Source organism: Panthera tigris, chromosome A2, assembly GCF_018350195.1.
Source record: "Panthera tigris isolate Pti1 chromosome A2, P.tigris_Pti1_mat1.1, whole genome shotgun sequence".
NCBI classification, from domain to species: Eukaryota; Metazoa; Chordata; class Mammalia; order Carnivora; family Felidae; genus Panthera; species Panthera tigris.
In genome coordinates, this window is record NC_056661.1 from 76,316,410 (window position 1) to 76,343,165 (window position 26,756).

Here is a 26,756-nt window from a genome sequence, read left to right on the forward strand (position 1 = left end):
ATGATCGAACCCATTGGGAATCAGTACATTGTAGCCAGGCCAGTGTATTCTGCGAATGCTTTTGGGGAAGAACATAAGAAGAAGCAGAGGCATCACAAGACCTTTCTGGATCATCTCAAAGTGTGTTGTAGGTAAGATACTTTTTAAGGTACTGGTATGAGGAATAAGTGAGACACCTTCTCCTTAACTTCTCCAGCTCTCCTTTCTGGCTTTAGCCCATAGCCTCCAGAGTCTTTTTATCTTTGGTGTCCAAACCTCCTACTCCCTGTCAGAGCTGGAAAGGGAATCTCTAAAATGAACATCGTCTCAGCTCTCAACCCCAACTTCCCTATCAGAGGACAAATAAATGAGGGCGGAGGAAAATTCTCCACTGAAACGTTGTAAAATCCAAGCTGAGGATGACACATAAGCTCTATTATGGCCAAAGAGAATCAGCATGTTTTGAAAGAAAGAGAGAAAGAAAGAGAGAGAGAGAGAGAGGGAGGGAGAAGAAAGAAAGAAAGAAAGAAAGAAAGAAAGAAAGAAAGAGGGAGAAAAGGAAAGAAGGAAAGAAAGGAAAAAAATCCTTTGGTAGTGACCAGGAGGCAGTCCATATGGATAAGCAGGCGAATGTTAGTGGGAAAGGTAGTGAACGTGGTCGTTCATTCTTGAATATGGTATCACCTTTATCAATTTTCTTCTACAATTAAGTCCCAACGTTAAAATTTGATAATAATTAACTGAGTATGGTTTTCAATGTTTTCAGCTGTTCCACACAAAAGGCCAAGAGAATCGCCCTGTCTTTGTTCCCCATAGCATCTTGGTTACCAGCCTACCGGATAAAGGAATGGCTACTCAGTGACATTGTTTCCGGAATCAGCACAGGGCTGGTAGCTGTACTGCAAGGTAACTTTTTTAAATTGAGATGTGGAGCGCCTGGGTGCCTCAGTTGGTTAAGTGTCTGACTTCGGCTCAGGTCATGATCTCACGGTTTGTGAGTTCGAGCCCTGCATCAGGCTCTGTGCTGACAGCCCAGAGCCCGGAGCCTGCTTTGGATTCTATGTCTCCCTCTCTCTCTGTCCCTCCCCTGCTCGTGCTCTGTCTCTCAAAAATAAATAAAATGTAAAAAATAAAAATAAAAAAAGATTTAAAAAAAATTGAGATGTAATTGGGGTGCCTGGGTGGCTCAGTCGCTTAAGTGTCCAACTTGGCTCAGGTCATGACCTCACGGTTCGTGAGTTCAAGCCCCACATTGGGCTGTGTTGCTGACAGCTCAGAGCCTGGAGCCTGCTTCGGATTCTGTGTCTCCCTCTCTCTCTGCCCCACCCCTGCTCACACTCTGTTTCTCTCTCTCTCTCTCTCTCCCTCGTTCCCTCTCTCTCTCTCTCTCAACGGTGAATAAAAACATTTACAAAAAATAAAGTAACATTGACACGTAGTTCATATATCATAAAAGTCATCCTTTTAATGTATAAAATTCAGTGTTCTTTGTGTATATTCACAAGGTTGTGCAACCATCATCATTATGCAATTTCAGAACGTTTTTATCACCAGCACCATCCCCAAACCTTCTTGTCCATTAGTAGTCACTTTCCATCCATCCATCCATCCATCCATCTCCCTGGTAACAACTTTCTGTCTCTATTGATTTGCCTATTCTGGGCATTTCATATAAACATAATCACAGAATTTTTTGTATCTGGCCTCTTCCACTTAACACAATGTTTTCAAGGTTCATCCAGGTGGTAGCATGTGAGGGTAATTCCCCTCTTTCCATGATGACTGTCATCCTATGGTATGGGTATACCATATTTGTTTATCCATTCATCAGTTGATGGACATTTGGGTTGTCTTCATTTTTTGGCTATTATGAATAATGTTGTTATGAACAGTTGTGTGCCAGTTTTTGTGTGAACCTATGTGTCAATTCTTTTCGGTATATCCCTAGGAGAGTAATTGCTGCCACATGGTAACCCACTAGCCACATACAAGGGTTCAAATTTCTCCACAGCCTTGTGGACACTAGCTAGTATCTGCCTTTCTTGTTTTAGCTATCCGAGTGAGTCTGAAATGGTATCTCATTTACTTTTGATTTTGATTTCCCTGACGGTTAATGATGTCGAACATCTTTACACGGGCTTACTGGCAATTTGTATATCCGTGGAGAAATGAATCTTCTGCACATTTTAAAATTAGGTTATTTTTTGTATTGTTGAGTTGCAAGAGCTATTTATATATTCTGGATATTAGACTCTTATCCAAGATATGGTTTGCAAATAATTTCTCCCATTCTGTGGATTGTCATTTCACTTTCTTGATGGCATCCTTTGAAGCACACATTTAATTTTGACAGAGCTCAATTTTATCTGTTTTCAATTTGTTGCTCACGCTGTAGGTGTCATTTATAAGAAAACCATTGCCTCATCCAAGGTTAGGAAGACTTACGCCTATATTTTCTTCTAAGAGTATTATAGTTTGAGCTCCTACATTTACATCGTCAATCACTTTGAGCTAATCAAGTAACTTATTTTTAAGGTTCAGTCTGAAACACTTGAAGGACTTAATGAAGACTTCTATGATTCCCCTTGCATGAAGTAAAGACCCTGATGCTTGTGTATTTACAGGTTTAGCATTTGCTCTGCTGGTCACCATCCCCCCAAGCTACGGACTGTATGCAGCCTTTTTCCCAGTTATAATCTACTTTTTCTTGGGCACTTCTAAACACATATCTGTGGGTAAGTGAATTCTTCGGCTAATTAATGCTCACACTGCTTTTTCTTTGTTGACTCCATTAGCCACGCACGGGATTAATTTCCAATTGTGCATAACCCAGGACGGCAGTCACGGTTTCTTGTAAGAATTGGGACTGGGGGCTGGGGAAGGAGGCCAGAGCTACAGGGAGCGCTCTTTTTATCCGCTACATTATGGTTGAAAGATAATTGTGCCTTAGGGAGGCGTGTATTGACTACAATGCATCCTCTGCTAATTAGGTCCGTTTCCAGTTCTGAGTATGATGGTGGGAGCAGTAGTTGTGAGATTAACCCCGTCGGAGAGTACAGCTGCTCTGGAACTCTCTAATAGCTCGATGAGTAATGATTCATCAGCAGATGAGTATAAGGTGATGGTGGCTGCCACGGTTACAATCCTTTCTGGAATCATTCAGGTGAGCACGTTCTCGTGTGATCTGCCCTCCCCATTCTGCTTGCCCTGCCTGGTGCACATCTTTCCGTTCTTTCTCCTTCCTGCCACCCCTCCACTCTTCCCTTTGGACTGTATCCCTCTTTCGAGAAATAAGAAGGGTCCCTCCCCCCAACCAGAAGCAGAAGAGAAGATCCACCTTGCAAAGATGAGTGAATGTGGGTCTAGAGAGAAAGAAAGGTGGGAACAGGGAGGCACCAGTGGCGAGGAGAGAAATGCTTAATGCAGTAAAATACCTGAAATTAATATAGTCACTAAATATAACTATTTGCAAGTAATAGTGACACTGGCATCTTTGGAACTTTTCTCGTTCTAATTCCTCAGGGACTGTAATCTAGCTGGAAAGGTTTGGGGTTTAGCACTTTGAACTGTCCACATCAGACTTTCGGGAAAGCTGTAGAGGATTATGGAGGGGCTAAAGCCTCATTCATGCCCCTGACACCATTGCTAGGGAATAGTGAAAATGTCATGGATTCCTCAAGATGTTGCCTATGTTTGTGATTAGTGATATTATTGGCTAAGGCCATTCTTTCAAGAAAAAAAAAAAGTCAATTTAAACAAGGACATCAGCCGTGTGTCCAACTGACAGACAACACGGCCGGTTCTTTTAAATACGTTTCTGCATCTAGTGCCTTTGCATGCCCACAGATCCGGCTGCATTCCAAGATGCGAATGGAAAGGCCATCCAGATATCCAAAGGAAGGAGAATCTGTCCATTCCTGTTACTGCAAAATACTGATGCTTTGGGGGAATTAACAACTGTGCCCCTGGTTAAAACCGAGCACTTCTGAGGTTTAATACACAGTTGTGTCCTTCCTATGAAAGTAACTTGTTGGAAGGAACATGAATGGATGCTCACCCATGAATGCCATAGCAGCTAGAAAGTCACTTAAAATTCCATGGGAAAATTTATGAGGGCTGATTCTAGATAAGCTCTTGCTATGGAAGGTATGTTGGGTGAGTCTTCTAAAGGTACGGCATCTTAAAAGGTGGAGCGGGGAGGAATAAGCCTGCTACTTCTTGGGGTATACTAGACTCACACGCTATGTGAACACTATGTCATGATCTACCTTGCGGGTAGGATACGGGAAGGAAGGGGAGGGAGGCACCCTGAACCCAAGGTGTTCCAGGAGACAAGGACACCTGCTTCAAGACACAGGCATACAGGCTGAACCTTTACATTTTGAATCATTTCAGCGGCTGGTGCCTTAGTTTGTTGAGCTGTGTCGGTAATCTACACTAACAAAGGCCTTTGCCCTTCTCTTCCCAGTTGCTCATGGGAGTTCTACAGATTGGGTTCGTGGTGATCTATCTATCGGAGTCCCTAATCAGTGGCTTCACCACAGCTGCTGCTGTGCACGTTTTGGTTTCCCAGCTCAAGTTTATGCTTCAGCTGAATGTTCCTGCACACACTGATCCATTTTCAATTTTCAAAGTGAGTAGCCCTTTGGCCTAAAAAGTATCGAAGTCTGTGAAATTTACTATCATGTGTCTGGGAGAACTTTCCGGTAATGCCTTCGTCGTGGGGCTTGCCTACAACTTCCAAGAAGTCAATGGGTGGTGATACTTAGTCACATTAAGAAAAAATTAGTGGCAAAGGGGAGAACACTGAATATCAACCACGTCTACCATCTGGTCAACGTGAACAAAGGAAATTAAGTACGAGTGCTCTGAGATTTGACTCTTGAGTATTATTTAAAAGAAAAACTTGAAGTGCCTTATTAAAGGCTTTCCTATTTTGTCCCAAGATTTAAAACTTTCCTCAAAATTTTATTTTGAAAGAAATGTGCTAATTGAACGTTAACGTTTCGCTGTTTCTCAAAGGCAGGTCTTGTTCTTTTAAAATTGAGGTTCTGACTCTTCGATGCATCCCTGTTTATAAAGCAAAAGGACATTAACTAATGTGTAAATAGGGCAGTCGCTCTTTCTTCTACCTGAGGATGTACTGTCGAATGACTGTGTCCTTAGTGCTTCTGATTATTTAAAGCCCAATTTATTTTATTTTATTTTTTTTTTGAGAGAGAGAGAGAGAGCAGAGGAGGGGCAGAGAAATAGGGAGAGAGAGAGAATCTTAAGCAGGCTCCCAGATCAAGGTGGAATCCCACATAGGGCTCTATCTCACGACCATAGATCATGACCTGAGCGGAAATCAAGAGTTGGACACTTAACTGACTGTGCCACTCAGGCGCCTCTTAGCCCTTCTGATTTTATTTAAGTTCTCTCTTTTTGTCTTGCTGAGTCTAGCTAAATGCTTGCCTGTTTTATTTATCTTTTCCAAAAAATCAGCTTTTGGTTACATCGATCTTTTCTATTGTCCTTTTAGTTCTATTTCATTTATTTCCACTCTGATCTTTGTTATGCCCTTGCTTTGATTAACTTTGGGCTTATTAGTTGGGCTTATTAGTTATTGGGAGTTGAGACAGAATTTGCTCCATATTGGAACCAACACTCTCTCACTCCCATCGAGAGCTATTCTAGAAGTGGAATGTTCGAGAAACAATTTGAGATCTATTTTGGGCCTGCTTGAGCTATATGGATCCCATGGATGTGGAATCCAAATGGCCTCAAAAATTAAGATTATGCAAGGGCTCTTGGGTGGCTCAGTCAGTTAAGTGGCTCTTCATTTTGGCTCAGATCATGACCTCACGGTTCATGAGTTCAAGCCCCAAGGCAGGCTGACAATGAGAAGCCTGCTTGGAATCCTCTGTCTCTCCCTCTCTCTCTCTGTCCCTCCCCTGCTCATGTGCACACACACAAACTCTCTCTCTCCCTCTCAAAATAAATAAATAAAACTAAAAAAAAAAAAAATTAAGATTATGCACAGTGCACAATTAGCTAGGAAACGAATTCCCAAAAGTGACACAGACAGTAAACCAAGAAATGTGAAGGGCTTTGACCTTTAAAAAAAAAAAAAAAAAAAAAAAAAAAAAAAAAAAAAGGCCAGGAATTAAGGAGACACATGCTAAGAAAACTTTTGGGGACCAGAGGTTATTCCCTGGATAGAGCAATGATGATGATTGTGGAATAATGGCCAACGAGACCGAAAAGCAGAGAGACCAGTTGTGAAAATGTGAAAAATTTGGACACCGGCCAAAGAGCTTCCCAGCAAAAATGCCAAAAGCATCCCTAAGCCAGTGTGGTGCCAATACTATGCTAACCTACCTTTCTCCTACCTCCATGCTAGTAGCTACAATTACTGATTCATGGTTACCATGAGCAGAACAGAGGATTGCTATGCCATCTATGTCTGCCTTTTTGCCTCAATGTTTCTTGTAAAGCTGTTTGGAAATAATCAAATGTTGCATCCACACTGTACATTAATATAACATTTGGCCGGAGGGAAGCAAAACCAATGAACAAACAAACAAAAAGCAGGATCAGACCTATAAAGACAGAAAAGAAATTGATGGTTGCCAGAGGGGTGGGGCTGGGGGTTTGGGCAGCGTTGGTAAAGGGGAGAGGGAGATACAGTCGAGTTATAAAATGAATGTGTCACGGAAATAAAGGCACAGCATAGGGAATGCAGTCAGTGATCTTGTAATAGAGTTGCATGGTGACAGATGGGAGCTATGCCTGTGACGTGCACAACATAACGTCTGGAGAGGCCGAATCACTGTATTGTACACCTGAAACTAACATCGTGTGTCCACTGCACTCAAATTTTTAAAAAGTTCGCAAAAAAGTAAGAATAAAAAAGGTTTTTAATAAGAAAGAAAAAGTATAGCACTTGGCTGTCTTTCGCTTTTATGATTTTAGGTACTGAATTCCATATTCACACAAATAGAGAAGACTAATATTGCAGACCTTGTGACATCCTTGATTATTCTGCTGATTGTATTTGTGGTTAAAGAAATAAATCAGCGCTACAAAGCCAAACTTCCGGTGCCCATCCCAATTGAACTCATCATGGTAACTGATCATCTTCAGACTTTCTTCCAGAATTCATTAGTCTCCTGTTGTTCTGTTGAAAGCCCTTTGGCATTTGCAGATCAGGAGGTGTTAGTGGGACAGATGCCATCTCTGCATTTTCTGGGTGTAATCTTTAGTACGGCGTTCTCTTCATGCAGAATTAAATGACTTCCTTTTATGATTTTGGGTTCGTTCTCTCCATGTAAGACGTGGCCGGCTCAGAGAGCAAGGTCTCAGAGAGGGTGACAGACCCACAGGAATCAGAGCTGTGGTTCTTAACACTGGTGACACGTTAGAATTGCTTCAGGACTTTTGTAAAAAGTAGCAAAGCCTGGGCTTGAGATTCTTATCTAAGCAGACTGTTAGTCATTATCTCATATTTCTAACTTGGGCAATTTGCAACTTTGCAGACTGTGATCGCAACAGGTGTGTCCTATGGCTTTGACTTCAAAAACAGGTTTGAGGTGGCTGTGGTTGGGGAGATGAAAAGAGGGTAAGTGTGTCTTTTATGATCAGTCTCCAAGCACTGATTAGAGAGTGGGCAGTAGCTATGGAGGGCCGCAAGCTGCAATGCACTAATCCAGCTCAGAACCCTCCCTACCTCTTGGGAGGATGAGGAAGGCACGATACTCTCCTTCTAGGAAGGAGCCGCAGAGGCTCTGCAGTTCTTAATGTCAGAAAGTCTGTCCTCGTGGAAGAATGCACACGCCAGATGAGCAGGGATTCATACGCAGGTAAAAGTAGAGCAAAGTAAAAAAATAGGAAAATCAAACCTGCTTTTCCTCCCAAAAAAGGAACCAAATGAAGCCAGATTTCCTTGTCCATAAATTACTATAAACAATATGTAGTGTTTTGTTTGAGGTTACTGGGGCCAAGTTCCAACAGTTCAAAAGAGACACAGAAGGAATACCTGTGGCACACTGCTTGAGCAATCCAGATAGGGCACACTCTGTCCTTCCTCGTGATCAAATTCAAAACAAGGCCAGAGCAACAGTTAACACTGCAGATCAGGACGGGAGGTCCAGTTCATGCCAGGACATTGAAAATGTATTGATTGCATTGCATTTATCGGATTGAGAAGAGGGATCCAGTTTTGGGCTTTCTTCTCTCTGCCCTCTGACCATAGCCTCAATGTCTTTCGATTTGCTTCCCAAGGACAAATTGTGTTCCTGTTAAAAAAAAAAAAAAAAAAAAAAAAAAAAAAAAAAAAAAAAAGACTTCCCTCCCTCCCCATGCCTAAAGAGTTTTTGAGAATTCCAGGAATCAGCATTCATATGCTTTGTGAACTTTAAAATAACCATTTTTTTTAAAAAAAAAAGCAAGTATGTGTATTTTAAAGCAAAAATATTTTTATCACCGGAGAGTCATCTGTTACACTTAATGAATTTCAAACACCACTTTTAATTTAAAAGATTTTTAAGCAGGAATTAGTCTGAAACTGAAAGACCATTTCTAGGGTTTCTCTTCACTCTGCAACTTGCAAGTGGTTATACTTTATTTAAAAGTTTTAGAAGACATGAATTACATAGACAGATGACAGCTATCTAGCTAGATGACAGATAGATAGATGACAGATAATAGATGATAGGTAGGTAGGTAGATAGATGATAGATTAAAATTAAAATAGAATAGAATAAAATTAAAATAAAATTAAAATAGAAAAATTAAAGAGGATCTTTTCATAGGATTTGGGAAATAAAAGATAAACTTAAGAACACTTATTTACAGTCTTAGAGGCTTTTCTTAGTGAATAAACCTTGAATGTCGGTGGACCTCTCTCCATAGTGTTTGTGGGGTGGGGGAAGGAATAACTCGCATTTAGGGAGACAGTGTAGCCTGGTAGGCAAGCTCGGCTGTTCTCGAGGCAGAGTGCCTCGGATTTACTTGAGTTATTTTTTGATCTTGGGCAAATGACTAAACTCTATGCCTCAGTGTCCTTGGCTGAAAACACAGGGCTAAAAATAGTAGCTCTCACATTGGCTTCTTGTAAGGATTAAGTGTGTTAATACATGTGACATGCCTAAGTGCCTGGCCTAGAGTAAGCGCTCACCCTGCATGACTACTAACTGTTGCTAATTTAGCACTTAAATTAGGTGCTGGGCTCTTTACACTCCATTTTTTTCTGGGTGATAATTGAGTGGGCATTTAATTTTTTTAATTTTTTTTTTAAGAGAAAGAGCTCATGCGTGAGCAGAGGAGGGGGCAGAAGAAGCGATAGAGAGAGAGAGAATCTTAAGCAGACTCCATGCTCAGTGCAGAGTCCAACTCAGGGCTTGACCCCATAACCCTGGGATCAAGGGTCAAAAGCTCAACTGACTAAGCCATCCAGGACCCCGAGTGGGCATTTTAAATTTCTGATAACTGCAAAAAGAATACACCTGGAATACAATGATTATTAATTATTGCTCAGCTGCTGTTAATAAGTATGACACCCCAGAAATGATTTTGTGAAGTCACACCCACTGACTGAAAGAAAGTGATTATCGAAGCAGTAAAGGAGACACAGAGGACATACTCTGATTCCAGAGGGATCTTATAATAATAGCTAACAGGCACTTCGTACCTTACAGTGTGTAAATAGTATTCATGTTCTATTAGTATTCTAATAGTTCTAACAGTATTCATTATTTTACCTGACACCCCCCCCAAAATTATGAAGTAAATAAAACAAGCATTATTATCTTCCCTTTACAAACGAGGAAACTGGCTCAGGCAAGGGTACGTAGCAGAGCCAGGAACTGAATCCAAGTTTTCAGACTGTAAATCTCCACCACACCACTCTGTCTAAGGTATTCAGAGGCCAGGACACAAGAATAATAGCAGGCCTCTGGTTATTTTGGTATAAAACACAAATCTTCATTGTATCATGGATTTGGGGTTTGTTTTGTAGAAAACAATATTCCAAGCTAACTTTCTGATTCATGGTAGCTGCAGAATTTGTGGTCATGGTACTTCTTCAAGATTAAAGCTGGGGCACCTGGGTGGTTCAGTCGGTTGAGCATCCAACTTCGGCTCATCTCATGGCCATGATCTCACAGCTCGTGAGTTCGAGCCCCGCGTCGGTCTCTGTCAGTCGGTTGAGCGTCCGACTTCAGCTCAGGTCACGATCTTGTGGTCCGTGAGTTAGAGCCCCGCATCGGGCTCTGGGCTGATGGCCCAGAGCCTGGAGCCTGCTTCCGATTCTATGTCTCCCTCTCTCTCTGCCCCTCCCCCGTTCATGCTCTGTCTGTCTCAAAAATAAATGTTAAAAAAAAAAATTTTTTTTTTAATTTCTTTAAAGATTAAGGTTGAAAGTATATTAGCACAGATACTCACAAAATATGAACAGCAAGTAGGAAATTGTCCAATGGATCCAATAAACCTACTTTCATTAAGATTTAGGTCAGAAACAGATATTGACAGGAGTTGAGCATGTCAGTAAATTGGTGTTGACTTGGAGATACTTGTACCTTTTATAATACAATTAGTAAGTATCACTGAACTGTTCTAAATTCATGAGGTACAAACACAGACGGCTCTTCTCTGAGTTGAACGTTTCCCTGGCCACTACGTCACTATAAATGCCCTTCTCCATCGGGGCTATCGCTGGCTCTAGCAGTTCTGTGGAACCTAGGGCAGAGTCCGAGGCCCATGTGTTTGCGCACAGCTTTTCATGAAAGGTATTGCTATCAATGGAGGGGAGATTTTCTCGCTTCCCTTGTCTTGAACTGTGTTCGTTCAAAGACCTTCATCCATGGATGACTGTTGGAGGGATTATGGGTGATGCTTTTCAATCCAGGTTAACAATACCAGTGGGATCTAAGACATGTTGCATGAAGCTTAGAGGGATACAAAGTGTACCTTATGGCGTGGCTATACTAGCAAAATATCAGATGCACCGTTATCATGGAACTGGATTGACATTCTTGTATCAAAATCGGGCAGCATTGCTTTTCAACAGTAAGATAACAGATTCCAAAGTTTGCGGTGCTGCTAAATTCTTGCTGGCCATACTCCACAGTGAGACAAAACTCAGCCTGGACTGCATTCATTCACTGATTCGCCAGACGATTATTGACGTACGCCATGATGTACGCCATGAAGAATGCTCAGTCCTGGTGATAGAATAATGAAGTTGTCATAGTCCCTGCTTTGTGTCGGGGTAGGGAGTTGGGGGTGGGGGGTGGGAGGGAGGGATAAGGAAGGGAAGCATCCAGAGCTGGAGAAGCCTGGAGAATGTCAACTAACCCTGACCTTGGTGGTGAGGGAGGACTTTCTGGAAGGAGGGAGGGAGGGGGATGAGGGGAATGGTACGGGCAGAAGGAACAGCAAATTCGAAGCTTCCAAGTTAAGAGTACAGGTGATGCCTTTGAGAAACAAACAAAAAAGCTTGGTATTGCTGGAGCATAAATTCTGGGAAATGATAGTGATTGAGCAGGAGTTGGGGGGGGAAAGGGAGGGATGGGGACCTTGCTAAAGAACTCGGGCTTTTCCTGAGGGCAAATGGATGCCACTGAAGGCTTATTAGTAGGTTGGTGACATTCAAACTCGGCTCAATTTCCTTTTCAGATTTCAGTCCCCCAGCGCACCCGACATGCAGATTTTCCAGGAGACCATCGGGGATAGCTTCGGCATCGCGATCGTTGGCTTTGTGGTGGCCTTCTCAGTGGCCAGCGTCTATTCCCTCAAGTACGATTACCCGATTGATGGCAATCAGGTAAGTTTACAACCTATGCTGGGGGTCCTTTGGCCACTCTAAGTAATATTCGACGGTGCCACCTCTAAAGAAGATTCTCCTCTTCATTCTCCTGCCAGGAGTTAATAGCCTTGGGATTGAGTAACATATTCAGTGGATCATTCAAAGGCTTTGCCGCGAGTACTGCCCTCTCCAGATCGGGGGTGCAGGAGAGCACTGGAGGCAAAACGCAGGTATTTCAGGGTCTTTGCTGCCAGGGCTCCCTGGCGATTGTGCCGGGGAAATCCAAGCCAGGGGAGAAGGCAATTCCATGATGAGCATCTTTTCGTCGTTAACAGATTGCTGGGCTTCTCTCTGCTATCATCGTTCTGATTGTCATTGTATCTATTGGATTTCTTCTGGAGCCACTGCAAAAGGTAACACCTGTCTGCCTTTGGGTACTCTCTCTCTCTCTGTCTCTCCGCTTTGCGGGAGGAATCCAAGACCCTGGTTCTTCAGCTCTGGAAGCACAAACTGAATGGGAAAATGAGCTCGCTGCAGACTCTCAAGCACTCTTCCTAATCAATACTCGTGGGCCAAAAATACTTATTTTTTTCCACTGGCGGCATTTTATGAATGTTAGGAATGCAAAATGCCCCAGCTACCTTATCTACTCTACCCTCCGGCGTGTCCGTAGCCCTGAACATAACTAATGTTTGGACGGGAAGACACGCTGGCACCGCAGCCTCCATGTGCATTGACGGGAGTGAAGATCTTCCTAAAGGCCGAGGTAGCGGGCCGCTATCAGCTTCCGGGAGTGGTGCTACCAGCCACACAACCGTCCTTAGGGATCCGCCCGGCAGCTCCCGGAGTTAGTCTGGACTCCAAGCCCGGCGCCGTGTGACTGCGGGATGGAAGCGAGTGCCACACACAGGCCTCCCATCCTCACCCTCGTGCTCCTTCGTCCATCTCTGCTGTCATCTTTGAGGGTTTAGGTTCATGCTTTGCAACCTGCGATAGCACCCGGATTTTTAAAAACAGCAGCGGGCCCTGGGAAACAGAGGATCTCTAGGAGACAAACAATGGTAAATGCGTTGCTCTTCGTGGTGGTCATATAATTTTGAGGTGCTCCACGGAGCCCTGGCGCTCAAGTCCTGTAGGCCTACTTTTCTCATCCTGGCCCTGGCACTTTCTGTGTGCTTTGGGGCAAATTACTTAACCTCTCTGAACCTCAAGTGCTCCGTTTGTAAAATAGGGAGGGAAACAGTTACCCACGTCACAGAGTCACTGTGAAAACGAAATGAAATATTGTACATTAAGGACTTAGCCCGGGGCCTGGCACGGGGCAAGCAGGTAATGAATGGCAGCCATTATTATTGTTATTATTACCGTCGTATTGTTGTTACTCTATAAACATTAGATTACACTTCTGACTACAAAGGGCATAGAGGTAGGACACGGGCCCCCAGTGTTTATTGGTTGGTATCTAGGCCTTTTTCCTTGTTGGTTGGTGGCTGGAAAGTGACGATGGTCCCAGGTTTCTGGACGAACAGTGTGATTGTGCCAAAGAGCCCCACTGGCCAAATCTGTCTTCAAGCATTGCAGAGTACTATTGGCCGAAAAGGTGCCTTCTCCACGAGCTGATTTCCAAAGGAATCAAGAAGTCCCTCAAAGAAATAGAAGAATGTAGATCTCAATAGAAACAAGTGTGCATACAGCCCCCCTCCCCACTGAGAATTCTGCCTTACTGTGCTTTTCCCGTGAATACGCTTGGGCTCTACCTCACGCACATCGAGATAGAGAACCTCAAGAAGTAATTGCCATTTAAAATCCTCTCTCTCTCATGAATAAAGCACACCGAGGACCTGAATCAAAGGCCCTGCTACAAAGGATCCATGTGACACGTTCTGCCATTGTGCGTGCAACATCTGTTTGCTTGGAACAGCTGGCTTGCTTCTCCGTGTCATAGGAAATATGCCAGTAGCTAATGATAAATGTCTCTTGAGTGCTGATTAAGGATCAGCGGACTTCGAAGCCTTTCATCCGTGTTTAATGCTTTATATCAACTGCAGTATGGATGCCTGGTTCCCTCTAAGATTATCCCCCTTTTCCTTTCTATGGCTTCTCAGTGCTTTGTAATCTTTATTTTTTGAAAGGGCTCTGTTGTGTAGGTATCTCAATGAAAATTTTTTAAAAATTGTTTCTCTGTGGAATACTGACCAGGTGAGGGGGGAGAGCACATTGTACAGAGTCCGGCAGACCCCTCGCCCAGTCACCGCGGTGGTGACATCTTATGTAGCCACAGTACATTACCAAAACCAGTACAAAACCATACTGCTAACTAGATTACAGGCTCTATTTGGTTTTCACCATTTTTTTAGCTGGCAATTTCCCTTTCATGCCACCAAGGCCATTATTTAGAGCCCTAAACAATGGCCTCTGTTCTCACAGTGAGTAAAATTCACTGGTTAGATATTAAGTTCTGAATGTTACTTGTGAAAATCAAAAAACACCTAGACCAGTCAAACTATCTTTGAGATGGGAAAATAAAAGCTGTCGGGCTCTTCTTCACGCACTGCGCCGTGACAGCATAACAGCGGTCGATACACAAATGCCATCGTCCATTCAGAACGAACAGCTTGAATTGGGGATGGGGGGTGGGTGTTGGGAGCATGTTCCTACCATTGTGTTAAAATCCAAATAAGGAAGAGAACATAGTTGCCTAGTCCGCATTTTTTTTTTCTACCAGAACTATCCTAATTCCTGCAAGACAAATGATTTCATTTTGGCACGTGGAGAAGCAGAAGCCCCAGGTGTTGCTGGGGTTAGAGGAGAGTTTACCACCCAGATCATTCTTCGTGAATCTACTAATCAAGTTGTATCAACATCAGGGTTCCTTAAAAGAGGCCGTGTTAATGAGTGGTTAGGGCTGGCTAATATTGGGAAATATTAATTCATTAGCATATCCACTCACTCACCGAATAAGTATCAAAACCCATCCTATATGCATTTGTTTACCAGTCCTGGCGGTCCCAGGGATATAGCAGGGAACAAGACAGACATGGCTTATGCTGTGCCATAGAGGGTGCCTCAAATCTCGGCTAACCTCAGCTTCCTCTTAACAAATGGCTGAATGCTGATCATCATCAAAGGCTTGAATTACGATTCCAGGTGTGCCAAGCTTCCCAAGGTTTTTTGTTTTTTGTTTTTAACAAAAAGCAACCTGCCTCCCCATCACCAAACAGGTTATCTTTGGGAAAAATTCTTCAAGGTGTAGGTCTTAAGAGCTGCCTGGCTCTGTCCCAAAGGACAGGCTAGTAAGTGCTTTCATCCCATCCATAGCCTGCAGCCGACACTATGGTGGAGACAAAGCCATGACTGGGAACAGGTCAGAGTCTCAGACCTGGTGCATCTTGATGGCACTGTATACCGGAAAAGGGTGTGTTCTGTGATAGGCTTCGAGGCCCTTTAAAGGACACAACTTATCTACAGCCTTCACCTTTGCTTTGCATGGCTTCTTTGATTATCTTTCAGTACATCTGCTGTTCAATGTTTTTTTGCAGTCTGTCCTGGCAGCGTTAGCACTTGGGAACCTGAAGGGAATGCTGATGCAGTTCACAGAAATACGAAGACTGTGGCAAAAGGATAAATATGATTGTGTGAGTAGAGGCAACGACATTTGAAAGAGGGAGGAATCGGGACGCCGTCCTGATGCTGATGGGAAGTGCGTGTTCGTAGTGTAAGCTAAGTGCAATGTTGTTTCCCTACGTCTGTTCAAATATCTGAGCTTATTTCACTTGCTGCTTTTAAACTGCATACGCTAACGATCATCCTCAGGGATTTTAATTTAAAAGAATGAGCCACTTGCAAGTAGGAAATGCCCATGAAACACTAGTACTCCTGTTCTTCATTAGATCACACGTTCGTTTCCAGAGGATCTGGGAGGAATTTAAATTCTGAACATTCCTCTTGGAAATACTCTAGAAAGGCTCCCCTCGCACTTGGCCTGCCTTGCGAGGAGGAGAAGCAGAGTCCATAATTTTATCAGGATCAAAGTCTGGGGCATAAAAAGGTTGTTTACATCTCCTATGGTACTTAACAGGAATAAAGTAATCAGCTACACTTGGTTTACTTTAGTTCCTGATAGATAATTGTTGGGGATCTTAACACCCTTTGGGCAAGCTGTGATTCTTGTACAGATAGTAGCCATTGATTAAAACAGCAGGCCACAAGTAAGAAATTAATTTGCTGCCCATTAGTTTGCTGACTGTAACCAACAGGTCCTGTTTCCACGGTGTTAGGCTCAGTCCTTTCCTTAACTGGCTCAGGGATGGGATTAGAAATGGACCCACTCTCTTCGGACTTGTAAAAATATTTGCATGCGTTTCTGCGGCTCCGAATGAACCCACAGAAATGACCTCTCGAGGCAGGTCCCTTGTCCTGCACACGTCCAGCCTCTGCTTTGACTTTAGAAGCTCATGCTTTCTCAGAGCTCCGGACCTAAGACACTGGACTTGAGTCGGACTAAATTGTGCTGCATGCGTTGTCTTCTCTTTACAGCTGATATGGATCATGACCTTCATCTTTGCCATTGTCCTGGGACTCGGGTTGGGCCTGGCGGCCAGCGTGGCATTCCAGCTCCTGACCATTGTGTTCAGGACCCAGTTGTGAGTGTTTGTCATGCTCTGCATCCTTGCAGACTTCAACCTGCCCTTGGAAGGGGAAAAATACTTGTCACTGATTAAGGGGAATATAGTTTGGTTAACAGGCATGCTTATCTATCAAGATGGGCCAGTCTGTTCTTCCTCACGTCACTCACCTCAAGGTGACCCCAGAACGTCAGCCCAGGTCCCACCAGCTGTTGGCGGGCCAATGGGTTTGCCACAAATTCAAAGAAATCATATAAATCATGGAGCCTGTTTGCCCAGCTGTAAACCGAGAGTCATTATCCTCTGAGCAGGTTTCATGTCTTTGCCCTAGCCTTGCTGGACATGGAAATGTGTTCCCACAAAGACTGTGGGATTCTCCACGTCTAGTGGAGGGCTGTTCCTCTTGAGGGGTTGCTAGATTGTGCTTCCACCTGAAAAACAGGGAGCCGGACTAGAGAACTTCTCCAAGTCGCCTCTTGTCTGAAAAGGACACAAAAGCTAGTTAGCATTCTTGATTCTTAACGTCCAGTCCAAACATCTTCCTGATTCTTACATCTCTGCCATACAGTGTCACCACCATGTGGTCACTCAGCCTGTGTTAGGTGACATGGTGTGACAGAAAAACAGGCTTCTTGGTTGCTTTAAGAGTTCTAGAACAGAAGGTGGTATAGTTAACGTTAATACCTGACTGGTGAAATACATTTATGTTGAAATGTTCCTGCACTCTCTTATTCATTTATGTTTTCACTCATTTCTTGGGGACCCATCAATCATAGAGACAAACCAAGTGGTCACAGGCAAAACATTATGCTTTACCATGTCCTTATCACTACAAATGGGTAACCGCATCTGTCTATTTCACTGAATAACTGTGATATTCGGGATCCAAACAGCAAAAGCATATGGAAGCACTTTGTAGAGTGGGAGGTGGTAAGTGGGAGGCCCTGTTCTAGGAGGCGTGGGAGGGCAACGAGTTGTTTGCCCTCCAGGGTGCCTAATGGCATGATGAATCCCCAGCCTTTTAAATTTTGAAAGTGAGCCGTCTTTGATAGGCTGGGAAAGGTCCGTGTTAACAAACACGCACGAGTGATTCACTTGGTGTTGATTTTCCCCTACAGTCCAAAATGCAGCACACTGGCGAATGTTGGAAGGAGCAACGTCTATAAGAATAAAAAAGATTACTCTGACGTAAGGAAGATTCATTTTTGACTTTGACTTGATGAAAGATATCAATATGAACCCAATGGGCATCATCTCATAGTACTTCTCTGCCTTACAGATGTATGAACCAGAAGGGGTGAAGATCTTCAGGTGTCCATCTCCCATCTACTTTGCAAACATTCATTTCTTTAAGCAGAAACTTATCGATGCTGTAAGGTTTGAAGTTGTTACATATATATATACTTTTTGTAACTCCACTGAATATCTAGGAGTGAAATGTTTGTTCTGCCAACAGAGGGTTAATGATTTCACATATGTTGACGCCAGATTGTGTTAGTATTTTTCTGTCCCGTGTTCCAGAGCAGGTGAAACTACCTTGTAAGGGGCCCATGCATATGTTGGGAAATAAGGCCCTTTGGATGAGATTCAATACAGAGCCAACTTTTATCCAATTTTGCTATAGAATGAAAGGACGTATCACAGGATTTGGGGTTGCTGGGTTTTCCTAGACAGTAACCTACAGATTTTCCTTAGGCACCAACTTCAGAAACAAGAGAGTACTTATTATTTGACTGTCATTGAAGATATTCAGGATAGCAAGTGAATATTTATGATCTAAATGGAAATGAGTAAATATAACTTACATGAATATTTAACACCAAAGGACAGCTGAATGTCCCTGATGGGCTGAAGAGAAGATGACAGAGAAGCAGACTTTAAGGTTAAGAAACAAAAGATCAGCACTTATTCTCTAACCTGCCTTTTGGTCTGCTCTGTACTTTGCATAGAGCTTCTGCCTTAAGCCCTATTATTATTCATTTGGTGTGCATCAAATATTTTCCTACCCAGCTATTTTTTTTTCAAAGATGCTATTATATTGCTCATATGGCTTTTTATATTGTCCTTTTCACTTAATCTTATCTTCCATCTAACTACATTTTTTTGTCAAGGATTTTTTTTTATTACATAATGTGATTCTTCTTCCCTATGACTCTGGAGCTAAATATGGCCACAGAACACATTTACTTTGAAAAAGAGGAAACGAAGGTTGCCCTCAGATCTAATGCTAAAATTATAAAATCATAAAATGATAGATATCATAAAATACAATCATATAAAGTTTAATAGAATCAAAATTACATAGAAGCAGAGTACTAATTAAGTGTCACCATATCCAACAAATAGAAAGTAAATAAAATCCCCCAAGGGTTGCATAAGCCAAACACACACACACATATTTAAATAGAGTTTAGACCTACTGATGGATAATTTATAACAAACCCGGGGCAGCACAGAGGTTTTTGCATGTTGATAACAGCACACAGCCTGAGCAGACCAGAGTTGGACACAATGTCATCACTGACGTCGTTTGAACCATTTTAAAATTTTATTACAAGTATCTTTATTACGTGCCCCAACCCCAACCCATCCCACTTACAGTTATTAGAATTCTGCGCTATAATATTCAGCAGTATAATATCCAGCACTCTTGTAACACAGCAATGGATTTTTCAGGTTGGCTTTAATCCACTACGAATTCTACGCAAGCGCAACAAAGCTTTGAAGAAAATCCGAAAACTGCAGAAAAAAGGCTTGCTGCAAGTGACACCAGTAAATGTCTTTTTTTTAATGGGAGAAAGTTTTTTTTTTATATTTAACGGCACGTGGGTTATCATTTCAGCTATGCACTGATTCCTGGAACCAACAGAACCTTAGCCCAGCATTGACTGTGTATGTATACACCTGACAATTTGACCAAATTAGAGCATTTTCTCAAAAACCCTCTAGGCCTCCTTAATTCTCCTAAGGGCTTCTTTAGTCCCGTGAGAATCAGATCTACTTCCTGGAAATGAAACCAGTAAGTTTCTTGACCACATTTCTGGGTGTTATAGCTGAAGGTATATAAAACGTAGTAGTTCAAGGTGTTGGCTCCATTTCTTTAAATGAAATGCTAAGTAACAAGGTCTGTCATGTGTCAATTGATGTCATATCTTTAAATGGCTTCTTTGAGGGTCTCCTTAAAACTGTTGTTTTTCTGGGAATGTGTTTATTCTCCAGAGAAAAGGTCATTGCTTGACCTAACTTTGAATCTGTGCCTCAGAAACCCACTGGTTATTTTTGACATATGCACTGTTTTTCTTGGTCAGAGTTATCATACATATTATTGTCTTCTCTCGCAGAAAGGGATTATATGTACCAATGATGGCTTTAAAGATTCCGACGAGGAGCTGGACAACAATCAGATAGAAGGACTGGATCAACCAATCAATACCACTGACCTGCCTTTCGAGATAGACTGGAATGCCGACCTTCCTCTCAACACTATGGTCCCTAAAATCAGCCTGCATAGCCTCATTCTCGACTTTTCAGCTGTGTCATTTCTTGACATCTCTTCAATGAGAGGTCTCAAAACGGTAATTTCTTTTTTCCTAATAAAAACAACCAATCACTGGCGCCTGGGTGGCTCAGTCAGTTAAGTGGCCGATTTCGGGGCTGGAACTCACGAGCCGTGAGATCATCTCACGGCTTGTGATTTTTTTGGGCTCTGTGCTGACAGCTCAGAGCCTGGAGCCTACTTCGGATTCTCTCTCTCTCTCTCTCTCTCTCTCTCTCTCTCTCTGCCTCTCCCCCACCTGCACTCTGTCTCTTTCTCTCTTTCAAAAATAAATAAACATCAAAAAAAAAACTTTTTTAAAAATGGGAAAAAAATTCAGTAACCAAAGGTAAAAAGTTCTATTTGTAGAAAGATGCTCCTTTAGGTAATACACACTTAAGTAGAAGTAAATCGTCAGGATTTACATCTCAGGATATTCCATGGAGAGAGAGGGAGTGGGGTGGGGCATGTTTAGTGAAGTCTTTCAAAGAGCATTTCCCAGGAGAGTGGCATATAATTTTGAAGACAACCACACCTACATGTCTAATGTATGCTGAAACTGTCACTAGACATTCCTACCAAATTCTAGTTCTGCAGGACCTTCCGACCCTTTTGGGCACTGGATCTAAGTTGTCCTGAAATACAGAATATTTGAGAAGGTCTTGGACCAAAGTAGAATCGTGGATCCTTTCGTTTTTGTCTTTACCCATTATACACCGAAGAAACTTGAGTTGGCTGTATAAAATCTGCTCCCCGCCGCCCCCACCACTCTGCCAAAAAAGTAGCTATGTGAAAGAAATGATGTCACATGTGATTTAAAAATAGGACTGGAACCTTCCAGTTGTACTCTGTTCTCTTTCCATGGTTCTGTCAGCATTTCAAAATAAATTAGTTTCCAAAGGAGATGCACAAACAGAAGTAAAGAAAATTTAAGAAATTCCACATTTACCACTCTTTTTCTTGTTTTTTTCCCAGAAATCTGCCTATATAAAAGCTGAGCTAAGATAAGATCTATTAAACATGGGTGAACTGGATACAAAATTAGAAAATGGAATCAATTTTGTTTCCCTCAAGCTTGAAAAAAGAAAAATCTTAACATCACAGAACTCTCACAACTGCTTGCCTTTTATTTTCTTTCTCCGTCTTTGTGTTGGCTTGTTTTAGCTTTCAAGGAGAAACCACACACACCCACACACACACACACACACACTCACACACAAAATCCCAGCAGTTTAGCAGAAAGAACAGGGACTCTGTGTTGTGATTTTTTAAAGCCCTAATTGTTAACTCAGAACCTAGTAGAAGTTCGGTGTTCACTGATGATGACAATAATTTATTGATCATCTAAACTGATCAATAGTACAAGCGACTTTTCTTACCTTTATATGACCTTACATCACTACTGGTATTTATTCTTAGCCTAGAGACCTGGAAAACATGACGATTCATTGGTGTTAGATACATCTAGTCACTGTGGGCAGGGACAATGATGTCATTAGGGCTTTGGTTTTTTCTAATTCTGTGTAGCTAGAAAACTCTGGCCAAGGTCATCCCATAAAAGAAACAGCTTTCAAGTTAAATCAGAGTTCATCTTGTGAGTTGAAGCAGAAGATTTCCCTGTTGTCCTTCCCCGCAAGAATGGTGATTTTTAACTTGTTCCTGAGGAGGAGAGTTCCTTCCTTCGGTTTTATTTCCTTCTGTCAGAGTCTCGCTTTTAACTTTAGTTTCTCTTTACAGTATCGTCGTTTTTCAAAATGTAAAAGGTTCTTTAAGCAACACATCCCCCATAAGGTATAATTATGAGAGTTTTCTTTATATTTCTCGCAAGTAACGCTGTTCCCTAAGGAAGATCTATTTTCTTTCTAACAGCTTTTGCAAGAATTTATCAGGATCAACGTAGATGTGTATATTGTTGGAAGTGACGGTAAGTTGTTTGGTTTTTTTGTTCTGACAATCACTTCAGGCTCATGGCGAACTGTCAAGGTAGACAGCCTCTCCAAAGTATAGAGCTTGTTTATAGATCAAGAAGGAAATCCAACGTGTAGCCAAACCAACAGAAATCCCCACAGAAATAGCCTCTTCATATTTTAGATGTATTGATATGTAATTAAATCCACTTTACAAGGTGAGGCCTATTTCAATAGGCAGCAGAAGAGTGAAGATACAACCACTTTTAACCCTCATCTTCCTGAGAAAGCAGGCTTGCTTTCTCTCTTCCTCCCCTCCCCTGATTCCTCAGCCCATAATACACTAGTTTGGGGGAAAGCATTTTAAGGAGAGGGGACAAGTGCCCGGGTCCCGAGGGAGGCATGAAATTGGCATCTTCTGTTTTTCCTCTCTACTGGCTCCTGCCCGTAAAATCTATAGATATGTTCTAGTTTCGAGGCTTGCTTATAATTAAAAATACTCCGTTGAGCTCAGTAACCCTTTAATCTACTAAACAATTATACTCCTTCCCCATCATCACAGATCTCTTTGAAAGTGTCTTGTCCTGCTGCCTCAGCTGCCTGGCATCCCTCTCTTAGCCCTGAACTAAGATCATCACCTTCCTGCCCGTTGCACACCACACAGTCCCATCCAGGCTCTGGAGACCACACTGTGCTCCTGTCTCCTCCCCCTGCAGGCACTACTAAGTCTTGCCAGTGTCGGAAGCTTGCCTGTGAACAGACTTGCCCACCTCCACGCCTTTGTAGCTTCCCTCCTCCATCTTTCTCCAAACCCTGGGCATTCTTGGCAATGGTATCTGCTCTGTCAGGTTTTCCCAGACGCCCATCAAGAAGAAACCATCTTTCCTCTCTCTGAGTTTCCATAGCACGTTTTCTGTACCTGTCTTGCTCGTTCAACAAAACCCCAGGGACCTACTATGCGCGGGTCATGATTTGAAGAACCAAGAAAACGTTCAAGAAAAAACTCTGATCGTTTCCTGTCTTTATTCTTCCACAACACTTTTCCGTTCATTACTATAGGTGTATATACAAGTTCTACCTTCCTTGATGGTGAGTTTCATATGTCTGTCTAAGTTATCTCTTCATCCTCCCCATTACCCAGCCAGGGCTCTGCACATAGTTCACATGAGGTAATCTTTGGTTGAGGGATCTGTACAAACAAGTGCTGGTTAGTGCCTACGGGAAGGGGGTTTCTCAAAGATAACTCGAGAGTTAATGCAGGGTGCCACGGAAGGTGTTTTCTGATGGAACACAGCAGCTTTAAGGAAACAAGACTATGGTAAGTAACAGGTCCAGCAATCCAGAACAAGAGCATGTCACTGGTCTATGAGCATATGTTCTATTTTGGCAGAACCCCAATTTTTTATAAGCCACACTCACTGTTCTCGTCATTAGCCAGGGAGAGAATCCACTAGGCTCCCAACTAGAGCAAAAACAGATTGCTTTTCTTCTGAGAAGTACCAAAAGCCTTCCTCATTTCAATCTTTTCCTTCATTCTTTTAACAATGGGGCATTCAATGTATACTTTTACCAGAAAGGTATCCTTTCGGGGCACCTGGCTCAGTGAATTAAGCATCCAACTTCAGCTCGGGTCAAGATCTCACGGTCTGTGAGTTCGAGCCCCACGTTGGGCTCTGTGCTGACCGCTCAGAGCCTAGAGCCTGTTCCGGATTCTGTGTCTCCCTCTCTCTCTCCCTTTCTCTCTCTCAAAAATAAAGCTATAAATAAATAAATAAATAATAAAAAAGTATCCTTTTGTTCCAGAAAACACTAAACTAATGGCACACTGGTATCACACCATTGCCATCCCCAAACACCTAACCGAATACAAATGAACTGCACCTTGGCGAGTGGAAGTTCAAATCTGCCGTCTCAGGAAGAAGCCCGTGGCCACACAGGTGCTTCTTCCTGTGATTCTTCCTTTCCTCTCTTTAGATGATTTCATCGAGAAGCTTGTACAGTGTGAATTTTTTGATGATGAAGTCAAGGACTCCATCTTCTTCTTAACAATCCATGATGCTGTTTTGCACATTCTGATGAAGAAGGATTACAGTGCTTCAAAGTTTAGTTCCAGTCAGGTACCAGCTCTCTGGTGGTTTTCTTGTTTGTATAAAAACCATCTGTGATTACATTTGCCTTTCTTTTTCGACCTTAAAAAAAAAAAATGTTCCTAATCCATAATTCCGTTCTGGTTTTCTCAGGAAAAACAACCGAAATTTGATTTTACCATAAATACAAATGGAGGATTACGTAATCGAGAATGTCGGGTAAGATTCTTCAACAAGTGTAGCTTTGTCTGGACAACACAACAGCAAAGCTGAAAAGCAGTAAGGCCTCTTCCAGCATGCTGCAGAAAGTCCGGCACTAGTTTGAGCCCCTGTGCTTCTTCCCTAGAAAATGGAAACAATGCCAGTTTTCACAGGGACCTGGTGGGGGGGTGGGGGGTGGGTAGGAATAAACTCAGACAGGACAAAAAAGGATAGAAAATAATGATATTAGATCTTAGTGCAATATTGATCATATAGAGAGAGATCTCTTTGTTTTTAAAGTACTTACAACTAAAATCTTACTCTAGGCTTGGGGCAGAGAAAGGGATGCTGTTTCCACTTACAGATGAATTAGTGAGGGTGCTGAGAAGCCAATACCCACTTCCTGACTCCCAGATGCACCCAGGAAGTCCCTAGCACAGGGCCCAGTGCAGCAATGAAAGTGAGGTTCCTCTCCTTCCTTATTAGGAAGATTTGTCAAATCACTTAACTGAATAGTTCTATTTCATTTTAGAACATTCATTTCTAGAATATTCAGTCCTTTAAGGAAATGTCTCCAGTTTGGTAAAACCAGAATCACAAGTCAAAATGCGTATCTGCTCCAGGTCAGGTACCTGGTAGTTTACATTCAATATCTCATATCTTACAACAATACGCAAAGAAGACATCTTCATTTCATAAATGAGAAAATTAGGAAGGGCTCAGAGAGCTTAACTAATTTGCTTAAGGTCACACACCAAAGTGACAGCAACAGTATTTGAACCCAGATCTGTCCGATGCCAAGACCTGGGCTCTACTCACCAGGCCATACTGGCTCTATCCTTTGGTGAAAGACTAATGGAATTAGGGTCCTAAGAAAGAATCTAATGATTCTCTTCAAGTATGGGAGGTGGCTGGTGGTGTTTGTCTTATTTGAACAAAGGATTAAGAAGAAAAGAAAAAAAGGAATTTACATTAGAAATGAAGAAGTATATTTCATAAAATAACCCGAGACCATTATTAAAAGTTATGTCAAATAGGGGCGCCTGGGTGGCTCAGTCGGGTAAGCATCCAAATCTCGATTTTGGTTCAGGTCATGACTTCGTGGTTCATGAAATTGAGCCCCACTTCAGGCTCTGTGCTGACAGCATGAAGTCTGCTTGAGACTCTCTTTGCCCCTCCCCTACTCACATGTGTGCTTTCTCTCTCTCTCTCAAAAAAAAAAAAAAAAAAAAAATTATGTCAAACAGAAAAAGGTTCTATGAAAAAGCCATCCCAGGAGCTAGATAGGTCTCAGTGAGAGCCCAGAGCCCAGCGTCCAAGAGCACCAGTCATGTTTCTAACCAGCCATGTTTCTCATGGCTGCATTCTAGAGAAATCCACATGTGGCACTTTGCCTGAGCCCCCTACAAGGAGAGCCTTACTAGAAATCCTCTCCCCAATGGCTGGATTCAGAACTGTTACCAAGTTTTACTTGTTATTTATTTATTTATCTTAATTTTTTTTTTTTTTTTTTTTTTTTTTTTTTACCATTTATTCAGTTTTGAGAGACAGAGTGCGAGCAGGGGAGGGACAGAGAGTGAGAGCCAGAGAGGGTGGGGTGGTGGGGGTGGTACAGAATCTGAAGCAGGCTCCAGGCTCCGAGCTGTCAGCACAGTCTGGCGAGGGGCTCAAAGTCACAAACCATGGGATTATGACTTGAGCCAAAGTTGGCTGCTTAACTGACTGAGCCACCCAGGCGCCCCAACCTGCAACCTGATCAAAGCTTCAGAACTAACTGTCTAGCAGAATGTGGTCAGTACCATCCTGTACCTGTTTCCCATATTAAAACTAACAAACAAAAAATTTAACACCAATTCCCTACCTACTCACTTAGAGGAAGATAAATAAGGTCATCAGTGGTGATTCACAGAAAAGCTGAAAGCCAGTACACATAGCCCCTTGGGGCTTGTGTGGCCTCTGAAACAGTTGTGAAGGAAATATATTGCTACAACCATTATATTGATGATTAAATTAAATCAGGCCTTTGAAAGATACACATATCACAACATGGTATCCCATGGGTCTATATGAACCAAGTTGCAATGGAAGGTACATGATCATTAAAATTCAAGACGAGGGGCACCTGGGTAGCTCAGTCGGTTAAATGTCCTACTTCAGCTCAGGTCATGATCTCACAGTTCATGGGTTCAAGCCCCACATCGGGCTCTGTACTGACAGTTTGGAGCCTGGAGCCTGCTTCAGATTCTGTGACTCCCTCTCTCTTTCCACCTCCCCCGATCACACTCTGTCTGTCTCTTTCAAAAATAAATAAAAACATTTTAAATTTTAAAAAATCAAGATGAAAAATTTGTCAATGACTCTGATAAATTCTAGGTCTTAATTTTAATAAAATGGACTGTAAATACAAGATAGGATTATTGAAAGGGTTAGAAATTAACAAATCTTTTAAAACAAGAACTTTCTATCTTCTTCCAGGTACCAGTTGAAACAAAATTCTAATCAACACACAACTCGGAAGGACCCTCATCTGACTGTCACATAAAGAACAACCTTATACCCAGAAAGTTATTGATAAGTTCATACATTGTATGAGGAATATTTTTACTCAGCAGAATTATGTTTCAGACTTTGGAACGA

The 26,756-nt window shown here is 42.3% G+C and overlaps 1 protein-coding gene across 1 annotated transcript; it reads left to right on the forward strand.

Annotated features, from left to right (window-relative positions):
• On the forward strand, positions 1-26,756 carry SLC26A3 (solute carrier family 26 member 3). The gene is made up of 20 exons (XM_007083958.3): positions 1-131; positions 746-885; positions 2,604-2,714; positions 2,970-3,142; positions 4,448-4,612; positions 6,934-7,086; positions 7,497-7,579; positions 11,635-11,782; positions 11,881-11,994; positions 12,100-12,177; positions 15,304-15,399; positions 16,301-16,407; positions 17,508-17,577; positions 17,669-17,761; positions 19,066-19,161; positions 19,731-19,964; positions 21,794-21,848; positions 23,806-23,948; positions 24,072-24,137; positions 26,595-26,756. Exons 1-20 carry the CDS (start codon positions 1-3, stop codon positions 26,616-26,618), a joined length of 2,280 nt encoding a protein of 759 aa, XP_007084020.2. The 3' UTR covers positions 26,619-26,756.

Excerpts from the sequence above, each read along its gene's own strand:
- SLC26A3 (XM_007083958.3), top strand. The coding sequence starts at position 1 with ATGATCGAACCCATTGGGAATCAGTACATTGTAGCCAGGCCAGTGTAT. Across the intron at positions 2,715-2,969 it reads TTCTAAACACATATCTGTGG|GTCCGTTTCCAGTTCTGAGT; the intron begins GTAAGTGAATTC and ends TCTGCTAATTAG. Across the intron at positions 17,762-19,065 it reads AGCAGAAACTTATCGATGCT|GTTGGCTTTAATCCACTACG; the intron begins GTAAGGTTTGAA and ends TGGATTTTTCAG.